Raw genomic sequence first — 27,274 nt, 5'->3', positions numbered from 1 at the left:
ACGCACTATAATGTCAGAAACTGCAAATATATGCTGCATGGAGATAGAACAGGTATAGTTTAGTTCAATTACGGTTATAACTTATATTGCCTTCTTGTTTTTAATCCACTATATTAGTACAAGCCTGTTATACCGTCCGAATGATGGCCAAAACTATACAGATGAGTTTTATGACGTTTATTGTACTTAACACAAAAGATGAAGCGTCTGTTTTCACGCTAGAAAATAAAACACTGCAAGTGTGCATTAAAATATTATCCATAAACTCTCTCTCTTATCCTTGTATTATCACCAACAAGCATTGCGAATTACACAGAAACTCTCGTTACAACTAACAGTAAACTAATATATAAAGACCTTATGCCTTTCGCTCTGGAGACATTCTCGTCAGTGCAGCAATGGCGGACTCGCTGTAAACAACGCGCTCAGGGCGGTTCTAAGTTCAAACTTAAGCGTCAGTCAACACTGTGGGCGGGGGATGTGGCTTTTGTGACCTCACACTGCCAGGGATCTGGAAACGGCTTGTTCTGAGACACTGCTTATGATTTATGGGGATTAAAAAAAAGAGAATTGGGTGGATTTTTATCACTATAGGGTGGTTGTGTACACACACTGCCAACACACATTTATGTCCAAACACCAGGCAAAAGTGAATTTTGCATAATAGGTCCCCTTTAATGCATGAAATATTATTGTGGAGATTAACTGATTACCTTATACTGTATGAAATATATTTAACTTCTGTTTTATCAAGTTTATCAAGTTCAAATGTCTAATTTTATTCATTTCTCTATTTAATTTTAGTTTTTGTTTAGTCATAAGTTGCAGTTTAGTTTTTGTCAGGCAGCAATCTCATTTATGGGTAGTTTTAACACATTTTCTATTTCCCCCATGTTAGAAGTTCTATAAGAATCTGAGTGAAGTGAAATCAGAGGTGGAGACGGTGATAAAGACTGGAAGACAGATTGTGCAGAAGCAGCAGACAGAGCAACCCAAAGAGCTGGACGACAGGCTGACGGCTCTCAAATTTGCATACAATGATTTGGGTTCACAGGTAAGGGAGGATAAATGTAAGACAGTACCAATTTGAACATCTACTCATTGCATATTGTTGCTATTTTACATTTTAGAATAATAGTAATGTCATCAAAACCATTACACATTACACATATTAAAGTATGGGAGTTGTGTAAAAAAATTGAAAAGTATCTTTTCTAGATTATTCACACTACTGTTCAAAAAATGTGTGAATACTAACTATCTTTGAAATAGTATTGATAGTTTCTTTTATGCTGAATACTGGTTGGCTGATTTCCTTGCACAATCCGCTCCAACTCATCCATTAAGAAAAATATATACATAGTGGATTAAAATGTCTCAGAAATGTCTTCCATCAACCTTTTAACCTTTTGAGTTGTCAATGATTGGTCAGATGGTCTAATTTGTCTGTGTGCAGGTAACAGAAGGAAAGCAGGAACTGGAGAAGATTTTAAAGTTATTAAGGAAGTTTAGGAAGGAGGTAAACAGTCTGACAGAATGGCTGGCAACTACTGATGAGGAACTGACGCGCCGGTCTTCGGTGGAAGGGATGCCAAGCGATTTGGATGCAGAGTTGGCTTGGGCCAAGGTGAATGAATACACAACTGGTGTAATTTCAGCAGCATTGTTTACATCTAAAAGAGTTCACTGGTCAGTAATGGAATAGCTGATCTGAAAAATGACAATTCTGTTATCATTTACTCACCTCCATGTTCTTCCAAACCCATTAGTAGGGAAGCATGTTTCCGCCACTAAATTAAAAAATGTAATTGTGACTTTTTATCTCACAATTCTAACTCTTTTTCTCAGAATTGCAAGATTTATACTCGCAATTGCGAGTTATATAGTCAGAATTGTGAGATAAAGTCACAATTCTGACTTTTTTCTTGCAATTGCGAGGTTTTATCATGCAATTCTGACTTTATATTTTACAATTCTGACTTTTTTCCCAGAACTGCGAGATATAAACTCACAATTGCGAGGTATAAAGTCAGAATTGTGAGATATAATCTCACAATTCTGAGAAAAAATATCAGTCTTTTTTCCCTCACAACTGGACATTATAACATGCAATTGCGAGTTTATATCACGCAATTCTGACTTTATAACTCGCAATTCTGACTATATCACGCAATTCTGACTTTATAACTCGCAATTGTGAGTTTACATCTTGCAATTCTGAGGAAAAAAAATTCAGAACTGTGAGATAAAAAGTCACAATTTTTATTTTTTATTTCATGGATGGAACAAGCTTCCATGTATTAGCCTTTCTTTTCTTAGTGGAACACAAAATTAGATGTTTTTAAAAGTCTTTATGCTGTGTTTTTCAATACAATGAAATCATACAGTAAATAAATAATATTTTTGAGTGAACTATTCCTTTTAACATGGTGAGAAATGTTAAACTAGCAATGCTGCTTTGTTTTCAAGAAGGTGTGTGTTTTTAAAAAAAGACGCATTACTCCACATTTGAAATGAAATACTCAAAAACAACCGATTGAAATATCATCTTCTCCACCCAGGCGACGCAGGAGGACACTGAGCGTCATAAGCCACAGCTGAAACTAGTGAGGGAGTTGGCAGAGACCCTGAAGGGTTTACTTCGTAGCCAGGAGAATCTTATTGATGACAAGGTCAGTCTGCTCAACTGCAACTGGATCGCAGTGACGTCACGGAGCGAGCAGTGGCTGAAACTCCTGCTGGTGAGCAACCGTTCAAAGCAACCCTATGACCCTGTTCTGAGTCATTTAATTTCAGGCAAAATATTTCTTGTGCTAAATATGCCCTACAAGGGTAAATTCATTTCCTTTCAATTTCACATCTCCATATTGTTCCGTTAAATCCAGACGGCGATTTCTGGGGGGGGGCAGCAATAATGTTATGAAACTGTTAAGCACATTTATCTCCTGCTCTTCTTTATTGCCTTTTCCACTACTTGCTTTCCCCCATCATTTATCTCATCTTTTATGTTTTTGACTACATTTTCTTCTTGTTCTACTTTGTAAATAACTCTATAAATATCTTATGGACAATACATCAACAGATGAGGCTTGGCCTCGAAGGTATAATGAAACGATTAAAGAAATAGTTGACCCAAAAATGAAAATTCTGTCATAGTTTTCTAAACCACATGCCATTCTAAACCTGTATGACTTAACTTTCTTCCATGTAACACAAAAAAATTAAGAAGTCTGAGGATTTTGCTCTTTTCCATGCACTTGAAGACATCCTGATGTTTTCAAGCTATTCTCTAAGTCTTCTGAGGTCATAGATTTTTTTTTTTTCTGACATCTTTGTCAAAAAAGGATGCAAAAGCATCATAAAAGAATAATGAAATTGGTCCATGTGACTTTGCACTGTATTTCACTATATTTATTACCAGTGTTGGGGTAACACATTACAAGTAGCTTGAGTTACGTAATCAGATTACTTTTTCAAGTGACTAGTAAAGTAACGCATTACTTTTAAATTGACAATAAAATATCTGAGTTACTTTTTCAAATAAGCACAGCAGAAATGAGTAAACCCCCTCTGAACAAATACAAAAGATATATTTTCTTTATGATCCCTAATACAATTCATGGAAAGATGGCTAAATTAAAATGTATTAAAACATATACATAATAAAAACTGAGAAATATATGTCATTAATAGCCATAAAATAAGTAAATAAGCCAATTTTGTTTAAATTAAGGATTGCAGAAATGAGTACACCCTAGACTTAATTCAACAAGTGTATAATATTTTGGTACTTAGTATGCCTTCCATAATTTTGAATATACTGCTCTGACCCTTCTTGGCATGGAGTGTACAAGTTCATGACAAATTGTCACATCTGTCCTGTTTAACTCCTGGATGATGAGCTCCTTAAATGCCCTGATCTTTAATGGGAAGTGGTGCTCAACTCCTCTCTCCAGAATCCCCCACAGGCGCTCAAGAGTGTTAAGACTGAGTGTAATACATGTCCAGAGAAGGTTTTTCACCTTGGGAGAATGCATATCCTCATTGTCATGTTGAAAAAATACCCAACAATGCAGAGAATGAGGAAAGCGTAACATCTTCTGTTTGAAGTTTGTGTATTAAATTACACAGTGGTGTGGGAATTCATGACAGCATTGATAAAGCACAACTCCCTCACACCTTCAGCACTCATACATCCCTATATAAGAGCTTTACTGTGGGAACCAGGCACTTCTCACTGTACTCCTCCTCTAGCAACACCATAATATTTTGGTTGCTGTTAGATCCAAAATTATTGATTTGGACTCATGAGACCCCAGAGTATTGATTCCCAGAATCTGTATTTTGTAAATATGGGCTTTGGAAATGGCTAACTGACTTCATTGTGCTTTGGATACAGTAGGTAGTTCCAGTGACAACAACAATCATGAATGTCATTTCTGCAGGCTGCATCTTACTCTGTGAGATAAACAGTCACTCTTTTCAAAGCTTTTGCTGGCTCTGAGACACTCACTTGGTATTTCGCCTGCTCTTTGTCTAGCAAAAAAATCCCTCATCATTAAACAGTCAGTATTCCTCAGAATGAATAAAAACAGTGAAATGCAATACAAACCTGCAATAATTAAATATATTAAATTAAGCTAATGTACTATGTATTTAATCTCAACCAATGTCTTTTGCTACTACCTTCAATGATCCAATTCAACCATACTAATAAGCAAAAATGACTTTAGATAAACATCACATTTGTGATCAGCCTGAGGCTAATTCATTTCATTTTTGGTGTGAAAGGGCCTTTACATTTGCAAAAAATATAACTTTATTGCTGTTATTAAGAAACAAACAAGCAAGCCCAGCCCAGGTGAGAAAAAGTAATGTAAAAGTAATATAACACATTACTTTCCTTTAAAAGTAACTAAGTAACACAATTACTTTTTAGGGAATAATACTTTGCTTTTAAAAGTAACTTTCCCCAACACTGGTTATTACTGAGAAGGGCATGCAAAAATGATTTTCTTTTGTGTTCAGTAACAGAAAGAAAATCATACAGGTTTGGAACAAAATGACAGTGAGTATTTAATGACAGAATGTTCATTTTTGGGTCAACTATTCCTTTAATTCAATATGAAATTTCAAAACCCTTTTCCTGAACATATTTACTTGTGCTATCCACTTAAGCCAAATGTAACTCTCTGTCTGTCATGCAGGATTATCAAAGTCAAATGAAAACACTTGAGCAGAACATTTCTCAGATCAACACCTGGATGGATCGTGCTGAAGATACGCTAGACGAGATGGACAGCCAGGGCTGCGTTGAGAATGTTATAAAGGTCTTCAGTTGCACATGACAGACACTCACAATGAGCTGTTGCACTTTACAACCAACTGTTCTCCATTATTGAGGACTAGAGATTGTTTTATGCAGCCATACTTTAGCATCATATTAAATAAACAGTTATCCATCTTTCTATGGTAGTAATGTTTTTGATGGCTCATTAATTGGAAGCAATTTGCAGCAAATAAAACTCTAGATTAGGCCATTAGGGAGAACAAAACAGACAGACAGACAAAAAAAAAAAAAAAAAAGTATTTTAATTGTATAAATTGATCATTTCTATTGTCATCTATAATTATCTTTACATCATACTACCAAAATATTAATATCTGTACATTTTGTTTTTGTGCATTTTGAAATTTTAGAAAGTTTACATTTACACATATATGATACTTTGTTTTTGTTTCATATGTATTATGTTAAACATGTATTTTTGAGTGAAACCATATATTGAACAGAAAAATGTAGGGCAGGCCTTGATTTTTATTTATTTATTTATTTATTTTTTCCCTCAACATTGATTAAATATATATATAGTGTATGTATTCAAAATGTAGCACACATAATTGATGTGTTCTTATTTTCGGGTTTTATTTCAGGGTTTGCGCATAGAGCTGGAGGAGATGAAGGGGAAGGTTGAAGCGGTACAGGTTCTGGCCGAGGATCTTATAAAGAACAGAGGGGAACACTGTAAAGCTCAGGTGAAACCGAAGGTGGAACAGCTCAACCAGCGCTTTGACATCGTCGCAAAGAGGATTTTAATTGGACAGGTAGTCTCATGAAAAGCTGTATGTCTGATTTATGTGTACATGTAGATCACAAATATAGGGCCATGGTAAATTCGAATCTGATTTCTCTCCCTTTGTTGATCCGAAAATCATCAGTGACATTGTCTTATTATACCACTTAGAAAATAGATTTTTTTTTCTTTTTATACTTTTTGTTGATTTTTGATCATATTTTTTTCCAGGCCTCCTCTCAAGAGTTAGACGAGTACCACAGACAGGCTAATATATGGCTCCAGGTGCTGGACGAGGAGATTAAATTAGGTGAAAGTCTAAAAGAGGATGATTTCCTGGAGGATGCGGTAAGAAAATACTCTCAGCTGTTTCTTTGGCTAAAATTAATTTCAGTCATTGGAACCGCACTGGCAGTGAAAGGCTGAAACAGCCTCCAAGCTTTAGCGTAAAGATCTCATGACAAGAAAGATAATGAGTTTCAGGGAATGGATCTGGTTCATGAGTAACAAATGCTGGCACAGTACATCATTGCATTGCTTGGCTGCAAATTGTCTGATAGATAGACAGACAGACAGATAGATAAATAAATAGAGAGAGAGAAAGATTTGACATTTAATTTGATAGTTTTCTGTGCTTGTTCTTTCACAGGGCATAGATGAGGATGCTCTAAATGAACTGTTCTTAAAAGGAGAAAATCTCCTCAAGAGAACTCCTTCCGGGGAGAAAAGAGAGGCAGTCCGTGAGAAACACAACCTTCTCCATGACAAATATGACACACTAAAGGTAATTATTGAGTGTGCTGACATGTCAAGTACATGTTTTATTCGAAAATAAGGCCATAAGAATACATTTACAAACTCTTGACGTTAGGCTCATAGCATGTCATTGAATTTAAATGTGTGTTCAAGTACAAACCAAGGACAGCTGCATCAAATATAATATAACTGGTCGTACTATGCGATTTTGCAGTAATGAGATGTCAGGTTGATTTATACATTACAAAAAAATTATTTCTTAATCTGTTTTTCAGAAGATTTTTCTTAAAACAAGATACATTTACTATAAATTTATATAATACATTTATTTAAAGGGTTAGTTCACCCTAATATGGAAATACTCTTATTATTACTCACCCTCATGTTGTTCCACACCTTTAAGACCTTCGTTCATCTTAGGAACACAAATGAAGATCTTTTTGATAAAATCTGATGGCTCAGTGAGGCCTGCATTGCCAGCAATAACACTCCCTTATTCAATGCATAGAAAGCTACTAAAAACATATTTAAAACAGTTCATGTGACTACACTGGTTCAACCTTAATTTTATGATATGACGAGAATAATTTTTGTGCAGCAAAAAAAAAACTTAATAAACAATATCTAGTGATGGGCAATTTCAAAACACTGCTCCATGAAACTTCAAAGCTTACGAATCTTTTGTTTTGAATCAGTGGTTCGGATCGTGTATCAAACTGCCAAAGTCACGCCCCCCAGTGGTGAACCATTGAAATTTCTAAATACTTATGACGTAATTAAGCCTCGTTAGAAATCACGTGACTTTCACGCTCCGAACCACTGATTCTAAACAAAAGATTTGTAAAGCTTCGAAGCTTCATGAAGCAGTGTTTTGAAATCACCCATCACTAGATATCGTTGAATATTGAAGTCTTTATTTTGTTTTTTTGGCGCACAACAAGTATTCTTGTCACTTCATAACCTTAAGGTTGAACCACTGATGTCACATGAACTGTTTTAAATGTGTTTTTAGTAGCTTTCTGGGCATTGAAAAAGGGAGTGTTCTTGCTGGCGAAGCAGGCCTCACTGAGCCATTGGGTTTTATCAAAAATATCTTAATGTGTGTTCCAAAGATGATGAAGGTCTTACGGGTTTGGATCGACATGAGGGTGAGTAATTAATGACAGAATTTTCATTTTTGGGTGAGCTAAACCTTTAATTTTTCTTACCCATTTAAAAATGTATTTTTAGATATATATATTGTGTGACAAGTACATACTTGATTCTATGCGATTTTATATAGGACATAAGGTACATTCCTGGATCAGTCCTTTATTGGTCCTGAAACAACATCCATATCATCACTCAATCAGATTTTAGGGTTAAGTATTTGAAATATTTCCAAAATTAAATATTAACTAGTAAAAACTAATAAAATAGTTAAGTCAGTGTAACTCCTATATTATGATTCAAGTCAGAGACAAGGTCAAAACTGGAATAAGAATGAGGTCACAGTAGGTTAGAAACATGGTCAAAACATAAGGTTAAAAAATAGGCAGTTTCTAGGGCAGTTACTATCAACCTATGGAGGGTTTGGTGAGTTAAACTTTGGTAAATCATGTTTTGTTTGGTGACAATTATGTGGACATACTGTATAATTTTTTTATATGTAAATGTATTGTATGTAATGAATCTTAATATGCTCATTCTGCGTTCATAGAATCTAAGAGCCCTGAGAAAGAAGAAGGCCCTTGCTCTTGCCCCGCAGTGGTATCAGTTCTGTAAGAAAACAGATGACATGATGCAGTGGCTGGACAAAATTGAGAAGACTGTAGCAGAGCTTCCAGATCCCCCCGAGGAGCCAAGAGTGAAAGTGAGAGCCAAAGTTTCTTTACTGTGTACACTACCAGTCTTAGTTAATATTTATATTCTTATACTTTAGCTTCTTCAAAATAGCCTTTTCAAAGTTCTCCTTACCAGGGATGTTTTTAAACTGTATAGAGGCTTACTATGTTTTTTTTTAGTCCCTTTGCTTCCATCTTAACAAGTTTAAGAATATTTTAGGACTGTACACTAAAAGAATTGGATGTTCTCCATCAGGCAGTGAGTTCTGAGATTGAACATCAACGTCCAAAGTTGGAGGACTTGCGTGGACTGGGCCGTGTGCTTTCAGAGGGTGGAGCTGCCAAGCTAGTGGAGCCCCGCCTCCTCCCGGTCAATAAACGCTGGGCGGAGCTGGACGTTAAATTCACTCAAGTGCGCCACAAAAGTGTAAGTAGTGGTTAAAAAATCAATAGTGGTAAAAAGAAAGTAAATATTTAAAATGCATCATTTGAAAATTTAAGTATTGGGGAAAATAGTCTGTGGTAAAATCACTGTAATGTGCATAGCCCCTAAAGGGACATGATGGAAAAAATATGTGAGGACATTTATAAATGTTTTTGTGTTCTCTTGTGAATGTTATGCGTTCCCCCGAAAACTTTACATTTGCTTGCAAAATGTATTCACTTCCCTGAGAAACTTTGTGTTCACTCTCAAAATGTTTTGCATTCCCTCAAGAAATTTTGCGTTCACTCTCAAAATGTTTTGCAATCCCTTGAGTTCTTTGTGTTCAGTTTCAAAATGTTTTGCATTCCCTCGAGTTCTTTGCGTTCAATTTCAAAATGTTTTGCGACCTCCCGAGAAACTTTGCGTTCACTCAAAATGTTTTGCATTCCCTCAAGAAATTTTGTGTTCACTCTCAAAATGTTTTGCATTCCCTTCAGAAACTTTGCGTTCACTCTCAAAATGTTTTGCATTCCCTCTAGTTCTTTGCGTTCAATTTCAAAATGTTTTGCGTTCCCCTAGAAACTTTGTATTTACTCTCAAAATTTTTGCATTCCCTCAGGTGAAAATGAGCTTTTAGCTAAATCCGGTACAATGCATGGAATGGAAACATTTATGTTAAAAATTGTACATGGTCCCTTTATAAATAAATAAAGTAAAGTAAAGTTTGCGTTCAATTTCAAAATGTTTTGTTCCCCTAGAAACTTTGCATTCACACTCAAAATGTTTTACGTTCCCTCGAGAAACTTTTTATTCACTCTCAAAATGTTTTGCATTCCCTCGAGTTCTTTGCGTTCAATTTCAAAATGTTTTGCGATCTCCCGAGAAACTTTGCGTTCACTCTCAAAATGTTTTGCATTTCCTCAAGAAATTTTGCGTTCACTCTCAAAATGTTTTGCATTCCCTTCAGAAATTTTGCGTTCACTCTCAAAATGTTTTGCATTCCCTCAAGAAACTTTGCATTCACACTTAAAATGTTTTACGTTCCCTAGAGAAACTTTTTATTCACTCTCAATTTTTTGCGTTCCCTCAAGAAATTTTGCGTTCACTCTCAAAATGTTTTGCATTCCCTTCAGAAACTTTGCGTTCACTCTCAAAATGTTTTGCAATCCCTCGAGTTCTTTGTGTTCAGTTTCAAAATGTTTTGCATTCCCTCTAGAAACTTTGTGTTCAGTCTCAAAATGTTTTGCATTCCCTTGAGTTCTTTGCGTTCAATTTCAAAATGTTTTGCGTTCCCTCTAGAAACTTTGTGTTCAGTCTCAAAATGTTTTGTGTTCCCGATGAAACTTTGCGTTCACTCTCAAAATGTTTTGCGTTCCCTCGAGTTCTTTGCGTTCAATTTCAAAATGTTTGCGCTCTCCTGAGAAACTTTGGGTTCACTCTCAAAATGTTTTGCGTTCCCTCTAGAAACTTTGCGTTCAGTCTCAAAATGTTTTGCATTCCCCCAAGAAGAGTTTTTTGCGAGTTTTTGCGGGGGAACGTAAAAGTTTCTTGAAGGAATGCAAAGGATTTGTAAGCAATTGCAAAGTTTCTCGAAATTACGCAGAACTTTTGTGAACGGACGCAAAAGCATTGAAATATATATATTTTTCCCTCCCATCTCATATTTTTTCCATCTCCATGTCGCTTTAGGGCTTCCGTAGTAAAGTACAGTCTTTAGTGTGGGATTGAAAAAAAAGTTTTTTGAGGGTTTTGAGTGTCTATAAAGCATTTTTTTTCTTTTTTTGTTCTGTTTACTGCTCTTTATTGCACAGTAACCTGTTATTTCATCAGAGTAAAATAGTCAAATTGTATGAAACGCATTGTTCTCCATCTTTGTATATGCAGGAGCTGCAGTTTTTGCTGCAGTGTATCGCTGAAAACGAGGCTCTGCTGAACTCTCCTGAGCGCTGGTCTGCAGCATTCATCAACGTTCCTCAACAAGAGAAGTGCCTTAAGGTTGTATCATAAACCATGTCTCATTTCTACAAATGATTTTTATTAGCCAATGCTTTTTTGTGTCCATGAGCTAATTCCATCTGTTATTGAATTACTCACTGTACATGAGCACAATTTGTTTTACTCACACCACTGAAACAGCATTAAAAATAATATAAATGCTTTAATCTGTTGTATTACATGTCATTTAGGAGGTTAAAGTTAATCTGGATAAACTGGAGAGTCCAGTGACGGAGGCTTTGGGCAGGGGAGCCTCTCTTCCTGAAGAGAGTTTACTGGTTCAACTGCTCAGTGCCAACTGGGAAAACCTTAAAAAGCTCTATCACGACAGACTCGCGTAAGGATGGATGACATCACACTGTTGTAATTTGCCTTATCAGTCAATAGCAAAATAATGTGTTATTTAATCGGTGAATTGTTTGTCTTTGTTAAATGCATTCTACCATATTACTTGCGCATCTATTACAGAAACATGAATGTGATCTGTATGTGCATGCATAAGAATATATTTACTTATAGTGTTTATCAGTATTTTAAATGAGCTTTTATTGTTTTATTTTGTAGTCATTTTAATTTTAGTTTAAGTTTGAGTAATTTTTTGGGCTTTTGTCATTTTATTTCTATTTAGCTTTAATTTATATTTTCCAGTTTTATTTTTTTGTCATTTTAGCACTTTAACAAACTTATATTATTTTAGTTAGTTAAAATGATCAATATTTAAAATTTTTGTTTAAGTTTTTAATATAATATTTATATTTTATTTCAGCTTTATTTCAGCTTTATTTCAATTAACAAAAACTATTTTTATCATTTTAATTAAAGAAAATACTAACAGGAGTCATATTAAATGAGCTGTCAAATAATCTAAATTAAGTAAAAGAAACCACAAAAGTGAGATTGTTTTTAAGTGCTTTATAACTAAATAATATGTGCACATTAACTTTTTACTCTAATAAATTTTGCAGTTTAAATCAGAATATTGATTTTACATTCTCACTCTTGTCTACTTGTGCTGCTGTCCAGACGCCTTGAAAAATCAAAGAAATTCAGCGTAGAGCTCAAAACACTTGACGATTGGCTCACAGATGCTGAGAGAACGATTCTGAAGTATGAACAAGACCCCATAAATAATAGAGACCACCTCAAGGTAAACATAAATTTTATCATTTAATTATAATAATATATACAAATTACATTGTGTATAATACTAAAGAAATAGTTCATCAAAAAATTAAATTTGCTGATTATTTACTCATGGCCCATGGCCATCCAAGATGTATTTGACTTTCTTTCCTCAGCCGAAGAGAATTAAGGTTTTGAAGGAAAACATTCCAGGATTTTTCTGCATCTAATGCAAGTGAATGGTGCCCAATATAGACCATTTTTGACAGTACAAAATCCATATTTAGCCAGCTTCAAAGAGCTCCACATAACCCCAGCCAAAGAATAATCTTCTCTAGCAAAACGATACATCATTTTTAGGGGGAAAATATATATATATATACCTTTTTTTAACTACAAATGCTTGCCTTGGTGCAGCTCTTCAAAGCGCGTTCACCTCTCAAGTGAAATATGCATGTTGGGAGTGGTCTACCTTGGGCACCATTCACTTTCATTAGATGGAGAAAAAATCCTGAGGAAAGAAAGTCATATACATCTTAGATGGCCTTGGGGTGAGTTTTATTTTTGGGTGAACTATTCCTTTAAGAATACTGTTAAAAATGATGATTAAGAATAAGAAATCATTATATACAGGCTTCATAGAAAGTATTATCAGATTTTTTTTAGGCAATACAGTTAGCATGTTATATCAGTGCTAGATTAGTTCTCATGTTAGATTAATTTTCAGACCATCTATACTGCGACATTCTACTTTCCCAGGAGCTCCAGGGAGATTTGGAGAAACAAGAAGCAGCAGTGAAGGGGCTCAATGCTCTTGGGACAGATCTGACTCCACAGTGCAGTAAGGACGACAGGGACCACATTAAACAGCAGCTCGCCTCTATCAACTCCCGCTGGGCCAAAGCGTCCAACCAGCTTGCTGAGATCAAGAGACGGTTAGTGAAAATTCAGGACATATTAACGCAGGCAGTTTGTGAGAGAGCTGCGCACGTTTGAATATCTTAGCATAATTGAATTTGAGCAGCAAACACCTACATAATTGCCCTCTTTTGTCCTTATTTTGAAGGAATGCATTAATATGGCTGCTGTGTGTTTTAGGTCTGCTGGGGCAAAAATTGTTCTTGCTGAGTTAAATGAAGACATGGGGGAGTTTCAGTCCTGGCTGGATGATGCAGAGGCTGTGGCTGCACTTCCTGTTGAATCAGGTCACAAGGAGCAGCTCAGTGCAACGTTAGAAAAAGTGAAGGTAAAAATCAGTTGCTTAAAAAGATGCCATTAGCTCGCACATGGGGGGAAAACATAGCTTTTAGCTCCGTATTAAAATTAAAATTCTCCCATGAGGCAAATCACCAAAAATGAGTCACAAAGAGGAGTAGATAATTAATATGTGTGTGTGAAAATCTCCAGGCCCGGGTGGTGGAACTGCCGAGCAGAAAGCAAACTCTTCATCAGATCAACAGCAAAGGCTCATCTCTCCCAGCTGATAAAGTCAAACCATTGGAGAAACATCTGAAGGTTATTAATATGCGATGGGCCAAGGTAATTCAAATCATTTCTTTCCTTCTCTACTATTTGATCTTACTTGCCCATTAAATTCAATGATTTTGTGACCTTGGCATGTTTAATGCAAGTATCATTTCTGTTAACAGCCTAATGAGGGCATTATCATTGAATAGTCAGATCCATGTAATCGTAGACATTTACAAAAATTCGCTAGAATATTAACATACCTCTAATACACTAAGGTAAATATCCTACCCCATAATATGTGTGCGTATGCATATATAAATATAAATATCTGTGTGTGTATATATGATTAATATAAGGCAGAAGTACAGAATGTCATATTTTATTATTGGCTGTTTTAACACAAAATGTTTTGCCAACTAAGAAGTACAGCACTTGGAGTTTCATCCCTCTGTCTAATGTGAGCATAAGTATTGGGACATTTTAAGTTAAAGCAAATGTAAAAGTGTAAAAGCTAATATTTAGTAAATCACTTGCAAGCAGTCACAGGGGTGAGTCTGTGACCCGCTCAATGCAGCCATTTTCAACGGTTTCTTGTTTTGGGGAGTTTCTGCATTCTGAGTCTCCTCTTCAGCTGGTGAAATGCTTGTTCAAAAGGATTTAAATCTGGAAACTTCTCCAGTCTAAGACTCAAAATTTCTTTAACAACTGAGTTGGCAGTACTAGTGTTTTGGTTCATTGTCCTGTTGCCATGTGAAGCACTTCCCAGTGAGCCTGGTGGAATTTTCTTGAACACTGGTAGGCAAGATTCTTTTGTACACTTCTGAATTCATTCTTCTGCTGCCATCATTGAATAAGTCCTCAATAAAGATGAGTGAGCCTGTTCCAGAGGCAGACATGCATGCCCGTGACATGGCACTACCTCCACCATGCTTTCCAGATGAGGTTGTATGCCTTGGATCATTTGCAGTTCCTTTTTTTTTCTCCACACTTTTTGCTTTCCCACTATGATAAAGGTTAATCTTTGTCTCATCTGTTCATAAAACTCTGTTCTAAAACTACTGGCTCATCTCTGTGTGTTTTTGCAAATTCAAATTAGCTTTCCTATTTTTGGTACTGATCAGATATTTGATCTTGCTGTGTAGCCTCTGTTATTCTGTTGGTGAAGTCCGTTGTGAACAGCAGGTTGTGAGAGCATCACCCCAGCTTTCTGGAGGTTGCTGGTGATTTTACAGTTTTTTTTTTGTTTGTTTGTTTTTTTGTTTTGTTTTTTCATAGCCCTTGTCACTTGTCTATCATCAATTGCTGTTGATTTTCTCAGCTGATCTGGTTGTTGTCGGTTGCTGAAGCTTGCCAGTGGACAAGTCAGTCTCCAGATTTCAATCCTATTGAACAAGCATTTCGCCAGCTGAAGAGAAGACTAAAGGCAGAAACTTCCCAAAACAAGCAACCATTGAAAATGGCTGCATTAAAGGCCTGGAAAAGCATTTCAAAGTGTGAAACCAAGAGTCTGGTGATGTCTATGGGTCACAGACTCACTCCTGTGATTGCTTGCAGGGGATTTACAGCTAAATATTAGCTTTTACACTTTTACATTTACTTTAAGTTAAACTGTCCCAATACTTATGCTCACAAAGTGCTGCAATTCTTAGTTGGTTAAACATTTTGTGTTGAAACAGCCAATAATAAAACCTGACATTCTGTACTTCTGCCTCATATTAATCTTTTAATCATATTTATAGATGTCTTGACACCACAGCTAACAGAGCAATTTTGTCTTTACACTTCCAATACTTATGGAGGGCTGTGTGTGTGTGCGTATATATATATTATTAGTGGTGGGCATAGATTAATTTTTTTTATCTAGATTAATCTCACTGTAATCTTGAAATTAATCTAGATTAATCTAGATTAAAATGGCTCATTTGAATTCTGCCGAAAACATTCAGAATATGTGTGCTACCCAAATAATGACTAAAAGTAATCCGCCCTTTTGTCCGACAAAGCAGTCAGGAGTTAGAATTAACCTCGGTGGAGTTAAACTTGAAAAATTGTGTGTATTTACATCTTTCTGCATTTGAAACAACATTGATTCTCATGTTCATTCATGTTTATTTGATGCTATAAATGGACTCGAAGTAAGAGATGATTGGTCTACGAGCCTCTTGAGCTGAGGCGCTACAGCAATCTGTCACGACCATGGTCACAACACATTAAAGAGCAACTAAACGTTTTTTATTGTTTGAATTTCTTAAAAACTACAAGGTTTTAAAGATGGGACTTTGTTTAATATCATAAGTAACCTGCTCTGTCTTGTCTGTCGACGTGTTGTCAGTATCCTCTTCGCTCCGTGATGCATTTATCACTGTGTGACAGCGCCATGGCTTGTCGGAAAAAGCAACAGTAACTAAGTGGGGCGGGTCTTTGCGAAGGGTCAATTCGGCTAGGTATACATCCGCACTAAACTATCAAGGTGAAAGTCATCATAGCTTGCGTAGTATAGACCCAGCTCCCAACCCAACTTTGAGATTTTTTTTTTTTTTTTTTTTGATATATAAAATTTATTTTTAAGTGTTTTCAATATACAAAAAAAATGTTGTATTGGAAATTATTTTATTATATATTATTATTATTTATCAATGCAAAAAAGAAGGTAAAAATCCTAAAAAAAAAAAATATATATATATATATATATATATATTTATTTATTTATTTTATTTATTCTGTTCTAATGTTTTTTTTTTTTTCTTCAGTAAAAAATATATCTCCGTATATCTCTTTTGATTTTCCTTTTGATGTTCTAAACAGGTTTCATAAGATTCGCCCCTGCAGTGATTTATTGAAAAGAACTGTAAATGTTTCTTTCTCTCCTGAAAAGGTGTCCACTGATCTTCCTGAGAAGCAGCGACAAATCGAGGATCTCCTGAGGGATTTGTCTTTGTACCAGGAACAGCTCTCCAAGCTCTCAATTTGGGCTTCCACTACAAAGAATCAGCTTGAGCAGTCCCCTACTGCAGTAGACCCAAAGGTAATCTCACAGACGTGAGCTAACACATATGTAGAACATACAGACCGCAGTCTTGCTGTTTTATAATACCGTTGTCTGTCTTATTTCAACTTCATGCTGTAAAAGCTATGGGTTGTATAGTGGTAAAAGTTCAGTGCTTGCAACCATCATGTTGCTGATTTGATCCCTATTAGAAACAAACATGTAGGTAATTCATTCTCAAACAAGGTGTTCAAAGATTAAGGAAACTTACAGTTTTTTAAAGTCTAATGTGACTTTTTTCAATGACCCATCTTTGGTCTGATTTTGCACAGTCTCTCATTTGTACAGAGAGACTTTTTCAGATGTCTTTCCTAGCATCCTAGCATCTGCTTCATAGTTTCATCTGCTCCCATCAAGGCACAGGTTTCGCTTCCCTAGACATGGAACTAATAGTTTCAGGAAATCATTTGTTCTTTCAGTTAATGAACTTATGAAAAATATCAGTACATATGTACTTGTGTGATTTTGAATTGTTTGTGGCTGTTTCGCTCTGATTCTGCTGTACTCAACTGATTATGATTTGCACACTGCTGCATGCTGTCAATTATATTGTTGTTTTTCTCAAAACCAAATCTTGTTTCTTGTTAGTGGTGCTTTTCAAGGCAATTATAACTATTACTCTAGCTCTTTTTCAGGGATAAGGTTATTTCAAAACCATATTTCAGCCCAAAATCAAAAGAAAGAATATTAAGGATAAATATAAATATAAATAAGAAAGAATAATTATATTTTGAAACATTTTTAGGACCATTTTTTATTTTATTCTTTGCACCCCTCTTCTCATGACATAATGTAAAATTTCTGTAATACAAACATATATATTAAGTTTTAAAGCATTTATAAAATAATGTATGATTATTTAAATAAAATATACTGTATTACAGTGCTAAGAATACGATGACTATAACCTCTGAGGATAAAGAAAGCCAGATGTCCAGATGCTTTACTGAGAATTTAGTGGTAAATGTGAAAAATAAAAAGGTTTAATTTCTTTATTCAAAATAAAATATTATTCTTTTTTTTTTTTTTTTTTAATTTTGGGGTTACCTGGACATTTTTTATTTTATTTTGTTCAAATAGATATACAGAGAGCTAGATTACTTCTTTAATGAGGGTTTGTTGTGAATTTCTTTTTCTTATTTTATTTTGTATAGATCGAGGATGATGTAAAGGAAAAGAAACCAGCAGTGGAAGCCGTTTTGGCAAAAGAGAGACCTCCATGCCATCCAGAGAAGGTGTTTAATCCACCACAATGTCATTAGATATGATCTCAGAAACACTATGACTATGATATTAGATTACTCTGCACACTTGCCAGTAGTATCTACCATCACTGTACTGTAATGCAATATATCAGACTATATCAGTCTATCAGCTTCATGGCATGCAACTTTATTTAATATAATTGTCCTGGATTAATTCCAGGGGCAGTTTGATGGTCTCAGTGCAGACTGGACATCAATTCAAGTTCTCCTTAAAGAGTGGCGAGACAAATGTCAGCTCGCAGGTATGATATCACGTAATGCATAATGATTGAAGCTATAATAATATGCTATTAAAATTCATGAACATCTCATGCTGCTTATGTGATGTTAGACATCTGAAAGTCTGAAAAAAAAGATCATTTTTTACTTTCCAGCCGTCACTTTGACTGGTAGTGCGGCAGGAGATGCAGCCCTTGATAAATTCAATAAATCCTGGACAGAGCTTGATGATTGGCTCGCTCTTTTGGATCACATGGTCCAGACTCAGAGAGTAATGGTCGGAGATCTTGACGAGATCAATGACATGACGGTGAAACTCAAGGTCAGATTATACCTCCATCTTGCAGCTTTTATTCCAAATCCACAGTAAAATACTTCGTTTACTGTCCTACAGTGGCTGTATTCTACACTTTTGTAACATTTTTGTCTACATAAAATGTTAGTTGACAGGGCACCAAATACAATTGTTTTATATAACTATTTTCCACCCTTAAAATTGCATTTGTTTCACAGTATATGTTAATAGTTAATGACATCTGTTATGTAATATTATTAATATTGTTCAATTAAATACATTTATTGAATAATTGAATTAATTCAATTGTAATATAAATTAATAATATTATAAGTGGATATAATATAATATTATGTGGGCTAACATGGTTAAAAAACATTACAATATGACTGTCATGAGACCAGAAGATGCCACAAAACCTTGCCTATAGTAAACAGTTCTGTGTTGTGACTATCTAACAGTCAACACTGCAAGACATGGAGCAAAGATGCCCACAGCTGAACAAACAAATCACTGCGGCTCAGAACCTGAAGAACAAAACCAATAACCCTGAGACACGGGCAACCATTACTGAGCGCAGTAAGTCAGCTTTGTGTCTTCCATATCCATATCCTCTTTCAATGATACTTTTTATTTGTGGTGATATGGAGGTGTCAACATTGTAGCAGCTTGGTCTTTGAAATAATGCAGAAATTAAACAATGGCTGTTGCCACGGACTCTGTCTTACCAGGCATCTCAAGGTCATATCATTATAAGACAGCACTACTGAACACAAACTACAGTATGTTGTAAGGCAAAAAGTGCATATAAAATTGTATTTGGTTAAGAGAATCAATCAATCAAGCATTAATCATCTTTCCATACGTACATTATATGAACTAAGATTGTTTTAGCCATTTTACGAGATGGTTCCTTAGAAATGTTCTGTCTTTTATTTCAAGTTGAAAAATTACAGGCACATTGGGAGGATTCCCACACCAAGCTGATGGACAGGGTCCTTCAACTGCAAAACATGTATAAAGACTCCAGCGATTGGTTGGAGGCCAGAAAAAGGGTGGAGCCCCTCATTAAGAAAGCCAATGAAAAACTAGAAAGCTGGAAGAAAGTTTCTCACAGTGTTGATGATTTAAAAGGCCAAAATGCAGATGTCAAGGTAATGTAAAATAAACACAATATTTATTTCATGACAGACCATGACTAAAAAACTGAAATAAACTAATTCAGTGTGCTTGTATTCCTTGAAAGATCTTCAGATGAATGCATGTGATTTGATTACTACAAATAAATGCTATATTATTATATTGCAGCAACTTTCTAAGGATATACAGCAGTGCCAAGCTCACATGAATGTCACCAATGAACTGGCAAACAAACTACTGACTCTTTATGCAGATGACGACACAAGCAAAGTTAAACAAATGACTGAGAGCATGAATCTGGCTTGGGCCAACATCAAAAAGCGGTGAGCTTCTGTTTAAATCTTTGATTTTTCAGTATCACCAACCAGTGGCATATAATGTTTTCAATAAAGGACGTATATAGCATGAAAATAATGCACTGATGACACAGTGAGGGTGCATAAGAGGTTTTTTCAAGTGCTTTTTAAGGTGCAATTGCATTCAGGAGAATTCTGGGCCACTTAAAGGGTTAGTTCACCCAAAAATGAAAATTATGTCATTAATGTCGTTCCAAACCCATAAGACCTTCGTTCATCTTCGGAACACAGTTTAAGGTATTTTAGATTTAGTCCGAGAGCTTTCTGTCCCTCCATTGGAAATGTATGTACGGTATACTGTCCATGTCCAGAAAGGTGATAAAAACATCATCAAAGTAGTCCATGTGACATCAGTGGGTTAGTTCGAATTTTTTGAAGCATCGAAAATACATTTTGGTCCAAAAATAACTAAAACTATGACTTTATTCAGCATTGTATTCTCTTCCGGAATCCTTTCCATTGAATTGATTCCATTGAATTGATTCCATTGAATCCTTTCATCTGTCAGCATTGGTAATGCACTTTTACGTCGTTGTTTTTGGCGATTAGGACATCCACGACATGCACACTTATGCACCATTTTAAAAAATATAGCAATACCAAAATACAAACGATGTAGAATAGATTGAATACAGCGTGCGTCTCCCTCAGACTGTAAATGAAGCTTGGGCGCACCGGATAACACGTCAGCAGCGTCTTACATCAGCAGCGTCACGGCTGAGATGTGAACCACACTCCGGAGCAGAAGGGGGCAGTAATGCAGCAATAAGCTGGATGCCAACCACCGTAAAACAGGAAAGAAGAAGTGAATGCGGAGTCGTGAACGCGAATTGACAACAGACCCGGAAGAGAATACAATGCTGAATAAAGTCATAGTTTTTGTTATTTTTGGACCAAAATGTATTTTCAGTGCTTCAAAATGTCGCGGATGTCCTAATCGCCAAAAACAACCATGGCGACGTAAAAGTGCATTACCAAAGCCGACAGATGAAAGGATTCAATGGAATCAATTCAGTGGAATCAATTAAATGGAAAGGATTCCGGAAGAGAATACAATGCTGAATAAAGTCGTAGTTTTTGTTATGTTTGGACCAAAATGTATTTTAGATGCTTCAAAATGTCGTGGATGTCCTAATCGCCAAAAACAACGATGTAAAAGTGCATTACCAAAGCCGACAGATGAAAGGATTCAATGGAATCAATTCAGTGGAATCAATTCAATGGAAAGGATTCCGGAAGAGAAGACAATGCTGAATAAAGTCGTAGTTTTTGTTATGTTTGGACCAAAATGTATTTTAGATGCTTCAACAAATTCTAACTGACCCTCTGATGTCACATGGACTACTTTGATGATGTTTTTATCACCTTTCTGGACATGGACAGTATACCGTACATACATTTCCAATGGAGGGACAGAAAGCTCTCGGACTAAATCTAAAATATCTTAAACTGTGTTCCGAAGATGAACGGAGGTCTTACGGGTTTGGAATGACATTTTTGGGTGAACTAACCCTTAAAGATACTGCGGCTTGATGTTTGAAGCATTTGTTACCATGGAATATAAGAATCCAATAATAACATTTATGTAATATTGAAGTATATTAAGGTGCTAATTTAACAACTTAATTTCTGTATAACAATGAAGTCATTACCATTTTTAGTGTAGGGGACAAGGAGGCCGATCTGGAAGCTGGACTACGGCAACTGCAGCATTTCTACTTGGACCTGGAAAAATTCCTCAATTGGCTCACTGAGGCAGAAACGACAGCCAATGTCTTACAAGATGCTACATTTAAGGAGGGACTTCTGGAAAACCCTGCCACAGTGCGGCATTTATTCGGGGAATGGCAGGTATGTAAGCAGTATTTCCAAAATGCATACATTACAGCAGTTTCCCCTCCTCTTTTAGAGCATGTACTCATTGGGGACTCGGGTAGTCAAGGAGCTCTAATTATGCTCGACCTTAGTGCAGCTTTTGATTTAAATACGAGATCATGATATTCTTATTGTGCGCTTACAGCATGTTGTGGGTCTGAGAGGTACTATTTTAAAAAGGTTTTCCTCTTATTGAAAAGGATCTTTCCTTCAAATGAGGATTGGGGAATTCTCTTCCTCTGTAGTTCATACTGACTGTGGAGTTCCTCAGGGCTCCATTTTGGGGCCTATTTTGTTTCTTTATTTTTGCTGTCCTAAGGTCTTGTCTTTAAAAGACCCGATATGTTGTATCATATTTATGCCGATGATATTCAGATTTTCTTGCCTTTTAAATCTGGAGGATCATCTTTGTTATTATGTCTTGAGGAGGTGGAGTGCTGTTAGAGCAAAATAGTCTCCAGCTAAATGCAACTAAATCTGAAGTTATCATTTTTGGGCCAAATCAGACAGTGTTTTAGGTCCATGGTCAACAAATGTGCAACCCAAGATAAGGAATCTGGGTGTAATCTTTGACTCATCCGTACCATTTGCTGAACAGATTAAGTGTGTGGTAAAAAAGTTCCTTTTTTTCAGTTGAGAACTATTGCAAAAATTAAATCTTTTTTGTCTGATGCTGATCTTGAGATAGTGATTCACACACATTTATTTCCTCCCGCTTGGATTGTTGTAACATACTTTATGATCTCACTTATTTTATTCACATTTTCTGCAAGTGGTTCACATGCCACTGTATGTATATATGTATATATGTATGTGTATATATTATATATATATATATATTATATATATATACATAATATATATATACATACATACATACATACATACATACATACATACATACATACATACATATATATATATATATATATATATAGATAGATAGATAGATAGATAGATAGATAGATAGATAGATAGATAGATAGATAGATAGATAGATAGATAGATAGATAGATAGATAGATAGATAGATAGATAGATAGATAGATAGATAGATAGATATATATATATATATATATATATATATATATATATATATATATATATATATATATATAGAGATATAGATATATATATATATAGATATATATATATATATATATATATATATATAGATATATATATATATAGATATATATATAGATATAGATATATATATATATAGATATATATATATATAGATATATATAGATATATATATATAGATATATATATATAATATATATATAATATATACACATACATATATATATATATATATATATATATATATATATATATATATATATATATATATATATATATATATATATATATATATATATATACACATACATATATACATATATACACATGCATATATACATATATACATACAGTGGCATGTGAACCATTTGCAGAAAATGTGAATAAAATAAGTGAGATCATACAAAATGCATGTTATTTTTTGTTTAGTACCGGAGTGAGATATTTTACATAAAATATGTTTGCATTTAGTTCACGAGACAAAACAATAGCTGAATTTATTAAAATGGCCCCATTCATAAGTATGTGAATGATTGATTCTCAATACTGTGTGTGGTTACCTGATGATCCACGACTGTTTTTATGTTTTGTGATGGTTTTTCATGAGTCTCTTGTTTGTCCTGAGCAGTTAAACTGAGCTCTGTTCTTCAGAAAAATCCTCCAGCTCCTGCAGATTCTTCAGTTTTCGAGGATTTTTTGCATATTTGAACCCTTTCCAGCAGTGACTGTATGATTTTGAGATTCATCTTTTCACACTGAGGACAATTAAGGGACTCAACTCAACTATTAAAAAGGTTCAAACATTCACTGATGCTCCAGAAGGAAACATGATGCATTGAGACCCAGGGGATGAAAACTTTTTGAATTCAAATATCAAGGTAAATGTACTTAATGTTTCCGGGAAACATGCAAATATCTTCTGTTGCTTCCGAAGGGCAGTACTAAATGAAAAACAATGATATTTAAATATAATAAGAAAAAAAGTGTGACATCTTCATCCTGTTCAAAAGTTTTCACCCCCCAGCTCTTAATGCATCGTGTTTCCTTCTGGAGCATCAGTTTGAGTCCCTCAATTGTCCTCAGTGTGAAAAGATGAATCTCAAAATCATTCAGTCACTGCTGGAAAGGGTTCAAATATGCAAAAATGCTTGAAAACTGATGAATCTGCAGGAGCTGGAGGATTTTTTTGAAGAACAGAGCTCAGTTTAACTGTTCAGAACAAACAAGAGACTCATGAACAACCATCACAAAACATAAAAACAGTCGTGGATCATCAGGCATCCACACACAGTATTGAGAATCAATGGTTCACATACTTATGAATGGGGTTATTTTAATAATTTTTTTACTGTATAGACCATTGGTTTATTCTGTACTGGAGAGGGCTTTATAAATAAACTAGATTTAAGACTTGCATGTAGTCCACTTCAGTCCGGGTTTTCCCTTTTCTGCTAGTCACACTCACTGGTGAGAGAAACACTGCTCCACATGTTCACTCCTTAGTGAAAAATTTGCACTTAAGTTACCAATCTGCTGTGACGTTCTTCACAAACATCTGTGCACAGATATATTAAATTTTTTTAAATTAAGCGACTATTTACTTGTACACTTTTATATAACATTCTACGCTGAAAAACTTTGGTGTAGAAAGACAATTGATAGTAAATTTCACAAATAATTACAGAGAAATAACAAGTAACACTTTGAATTAAATGTGAAATTTTGAAGTAGCAAGACTAAAATAGTATTTCGTTGTAAAACGCACACCAGTAGTATTTACAAATCCAAAAAAATAAAAAAATTCAACATGTAATGACACCCACCTACAACTTTTCTGTATTCAAATACAGATTTTATTTTGAAATATAAATATGGTTTGATTTGGTTTTATTTTTCAAGGGTTTTAGGACATAAACATTATAATGAAATGACTGGAAAATAAAAACTGTTCAACTCCATTCTCATTATTAGCTCTTTAGATTTTAATTGTTGTTTATTAGGAAGGCTGATTAAACTGACGGGTCCATTGTCCAGGTCGCCCGCTGCTCACTGGTATGGGAGATATGTGCATTTGGCAACAGTGCAGAGACGCAGTTAAATATGAAGAGGCAGACAAAGACGTGGGCTATAAAGAGAAGCCTCTGTTCTCCCAGAAAACCATCTCTGACCCAGTCCTCGCTCGCAGTGCCCACTCTCGCCTCAAACAACAGGGCCAGTGTGCCTCCACCACTGGCATTCTGCAGCTCGTTTCACGTCGCATGTAGACACATGGTCGCAGAATACATTTTCTCGCTCTCATCTTCACGATGTCCCTTTCTCCCTGGTTTTTGCCTCGCGTCAGACACGTCCACATGGTTGGGAATTAAAGGATTGTCGCTGTCGACAGTCAGACGGGCTGTTTTCGATTCATTTGATGTCGCTCATTCACTGGATATGTTGCACAGGAAGACATATCATGTTAAGGTTTGATCTTCACTGTCAGCTTCACAGTTGCTTTGTGACTTTGGATTTGTTTGGCTTGCATCATGATTTTAATGAAATTGGTTCATGCCATCTCAAACTATGGGAGCAAGCTTTTAAAATGTTGTCAGAAATAAACGTGAAAATTGTTATCGCACAATCTGTTATAAAATAATGCAGAAATCTTCTTCGTAATCATTTGTTTTCTTTTGCATTTGAATATGTCATTACATTTATAGTGATTCGTGAAATATGGTAAGAGAAATTCCATTTAAACCACATGAATTTTGAAGTATTGTTATATATATTTAAAAAGAGATACTAAAATATAAAAATGCAATATATGTAATTTATGAAAGTAGTGATAAAATTAGAAACAATAATATTTACTTTTTTGACTTGAATTCAATATTAAGATTTTATTAAGAAAATAAATAATAAAATTATTAAAATTAAATTTAAATTATATTATTTTCTTGGTACTATAATGAACTAAAACCATAAAACCTTTTTTTTTTTTTTTTTTTACCTGAAATACGATAGACATCAACTGAAATACAATAAAATATAAATACTTTATTAACATTAAAATAAATATATATTTCAAAAAGCAACAATTCTCATTTTCATTTAGGTTAACTTGATGTTCTAAAATAACTCAAACAAAAAAAAAAAACTATATAGAATTGTTTTTTAAAATGTACTAATAAAAATAAAAAAAGACTAAAACTAACTACAATTTAAAAGAAAATTACTGAAAATACACATTAAAATAATTCTAGATATTTATCACAATGATATCACAATGATATTAAAATAACACGGATTATTATATTATACTATACTATACTATTCTATATACTATACTATACTATACTATACTATACTATACTATACTATACTATACTATACTATACTATACAAGTGTTCCTGTTTGAAATAATTAGATCAAAACATGTTCCAAAACTGTCATGTCATCATGTAACAAGTATCAGGGGAAGTATAAGAATCATTTTCTTGATCTGTAATCACATAGTGAACTGGATGTCTGTGATCTCTTTTAATCCTCACAGGATCTCCAAGCAGAGATTGATGCCCACGGGGAGATGTACCATTCATTAGATGAAAATGGACAGCGTATTGTGTCAACTCTGGAAGGGACGGACAATGCTGTAGTGCTACAAAAGCGGCTTGACGACATGGGGCAGCGGTGGCATGAGTTGTGTAACAAAGTTATGAGTATAAGGTAAGACCAATTAATCATCTATATTTAAACTGGGGAAAATTCACCCTGAGCAAAAATGGGCTTTGAAAAATAATGTGATCTTATACAAGCCCCAGGCCTGTGTAATGCTATGTGCAGATCATTGCAATTATTTGACTTTATATTTAAAGTATAAGCCTGCATATTTTTAGTGCTGCCTGCTAGAACATTACTCAAACTTAGGGTTCTATCTATCTATCTATCTATCTATCTATCTATCTATCTATCTATCTATCTATCTATCTATCTATCTATCTATCTATCTATCTATCTATCTATCTATCTATCTATCTATCTATCTATCTATCTCTGTTTGTCTGTCTGTCCGTCTATCCATTTTGTCTATCTATCTATGTCTATTTAACCGTTTTATCCGTCTGTCCGTCCGTCTGTCTGTCTATTATTTTATCAAACCATTTTATCCATCAGTCCTTCCATCCATCTAACCATTTTGTCCATCTATCCGTCCATCTGTCTGTAATTTTATCTAACCATTTTATCCATCAGTCCCTTCGTCCATCTGTCTAACCAATTTATCCGTCCGTCCGTCTGTTTGTCTAACCATTTAGTCGATCTACCTATCTACCTATATCTAACCATTTTTT

General features: G+C 34.8%; 1 protein-coding gene across 16 annotated transcripts in view; it reads left to right on the top strand.

The window, feature by feature from the left end:
- Positions 1-27,274, top strand: part of dmd (dystrophin) — a 134,721-nt gene that overhangs the window by 57,098 nt on the left and 50,349 nt on the right. For 14 of the 16 annotated variants that reach the window (XR_010896564.1, XR_010896566.1, XR_010896568.1 and 11 more), the window contains 24 exons: positions 899-1,054; positions 1,457-1,627; positions 2,562-2,741; positions 5,208-5,330; positions 5,935-6,105; positions 6,306-6,422; positions 6,724-6,858; positions 8,530-8,682; positions 8,910-9,080; positions 10,962-11,072; positions 11,264-11,409; positions 12,096-12,219; positions 12,954-13,129; positions 13,293-13,440; positions 13,602-13,733; positions 16,540-16,689; positions 17,865-17,945; positions 18,136-18,217; positions 18,350-18,516; positions 18,951-19,068; positions 19,432-19,643; positions 19,798-19,952; positions 21,647-21,836; positions 26,479-26,651. Coding sequence is in view for 11 of the 16 variants with exons in the window: in XM_067402507.1 (XP_067258608.1) it covers positions 899-1,054; positions 1,457-1,627; positions 2,562-2,741; positions 5,208-5,330; positions 5,935-6,105; positions 6,306-6,422; positions 6,724-6,858; positions 8,530-8,682; positions 8,910-9,080; positions 10,962-11,072; positions 11,264-11,409; positions 12,096-12,219; positions 12,954-13,129; positions 13,293-13,440; positions 13,602-13,733; positions 16,540-16,689; positions 17,865-17,945; positions 18,136-18,217; positions 18,350-18,516; positions 18,951-19,068; positions 19,432-19,643; positions 19,798-19,952; positions 21,647-21,836; positions 26,479-26,651 (3,542 nt within the window). In the remaining 5 variants the exon portion in view is untranslated. Of the gene's footprint in view, positions 1-898; positions 1,055-1,456; positions 1,628-2,561; positions 2,742-5,207; positions 5,331-5,934; positions 6,106-6,305; positions 6,423-6,723; positions 6,859-8,529; positions 8,683-8,909; positions 9,081-10,961; positions 11,073-11,263; positions 11,410-12,095; positions 12,220-12,953; positions 13,130-13,292; positions 13,441-13,601; positions 13,734-16,539; positions 16,690-17,864; positions 17,946-18,135; positions 18,218-18,349; positions 18,517-18,950; positions 19,069-19,431; positions 19,644-19,797; positions 19,953-21,646; positions 21,837-25,282; positions 25,409-26,478; positions 26,652-27,274 lie in introns of those variants that run through there. The other 2 variants (XM_067402505.1, XM_067402515.1) reach the window with 2 other exon arrangements.

Source organism: Chanodichthys erythropterus, chromosome 12 (assembly GCF_024489055.1).
Source record: "Chanodichthys erythropterus isolate Z2021 chromosome 12, ASM2448905v1, whole genome shotgun sequence".
Taxonomy (NCBI): domain Eukaryota; kingdom Metazoa; phylum Chordata; class Actinopteri; order Cypriniformes; family Xenocyprididae; genus Chanodichthys; species Chanodichthys erythropterus.
This window is presented reverse-complemented; position numbering and strand designations above follow the sequence as displayed.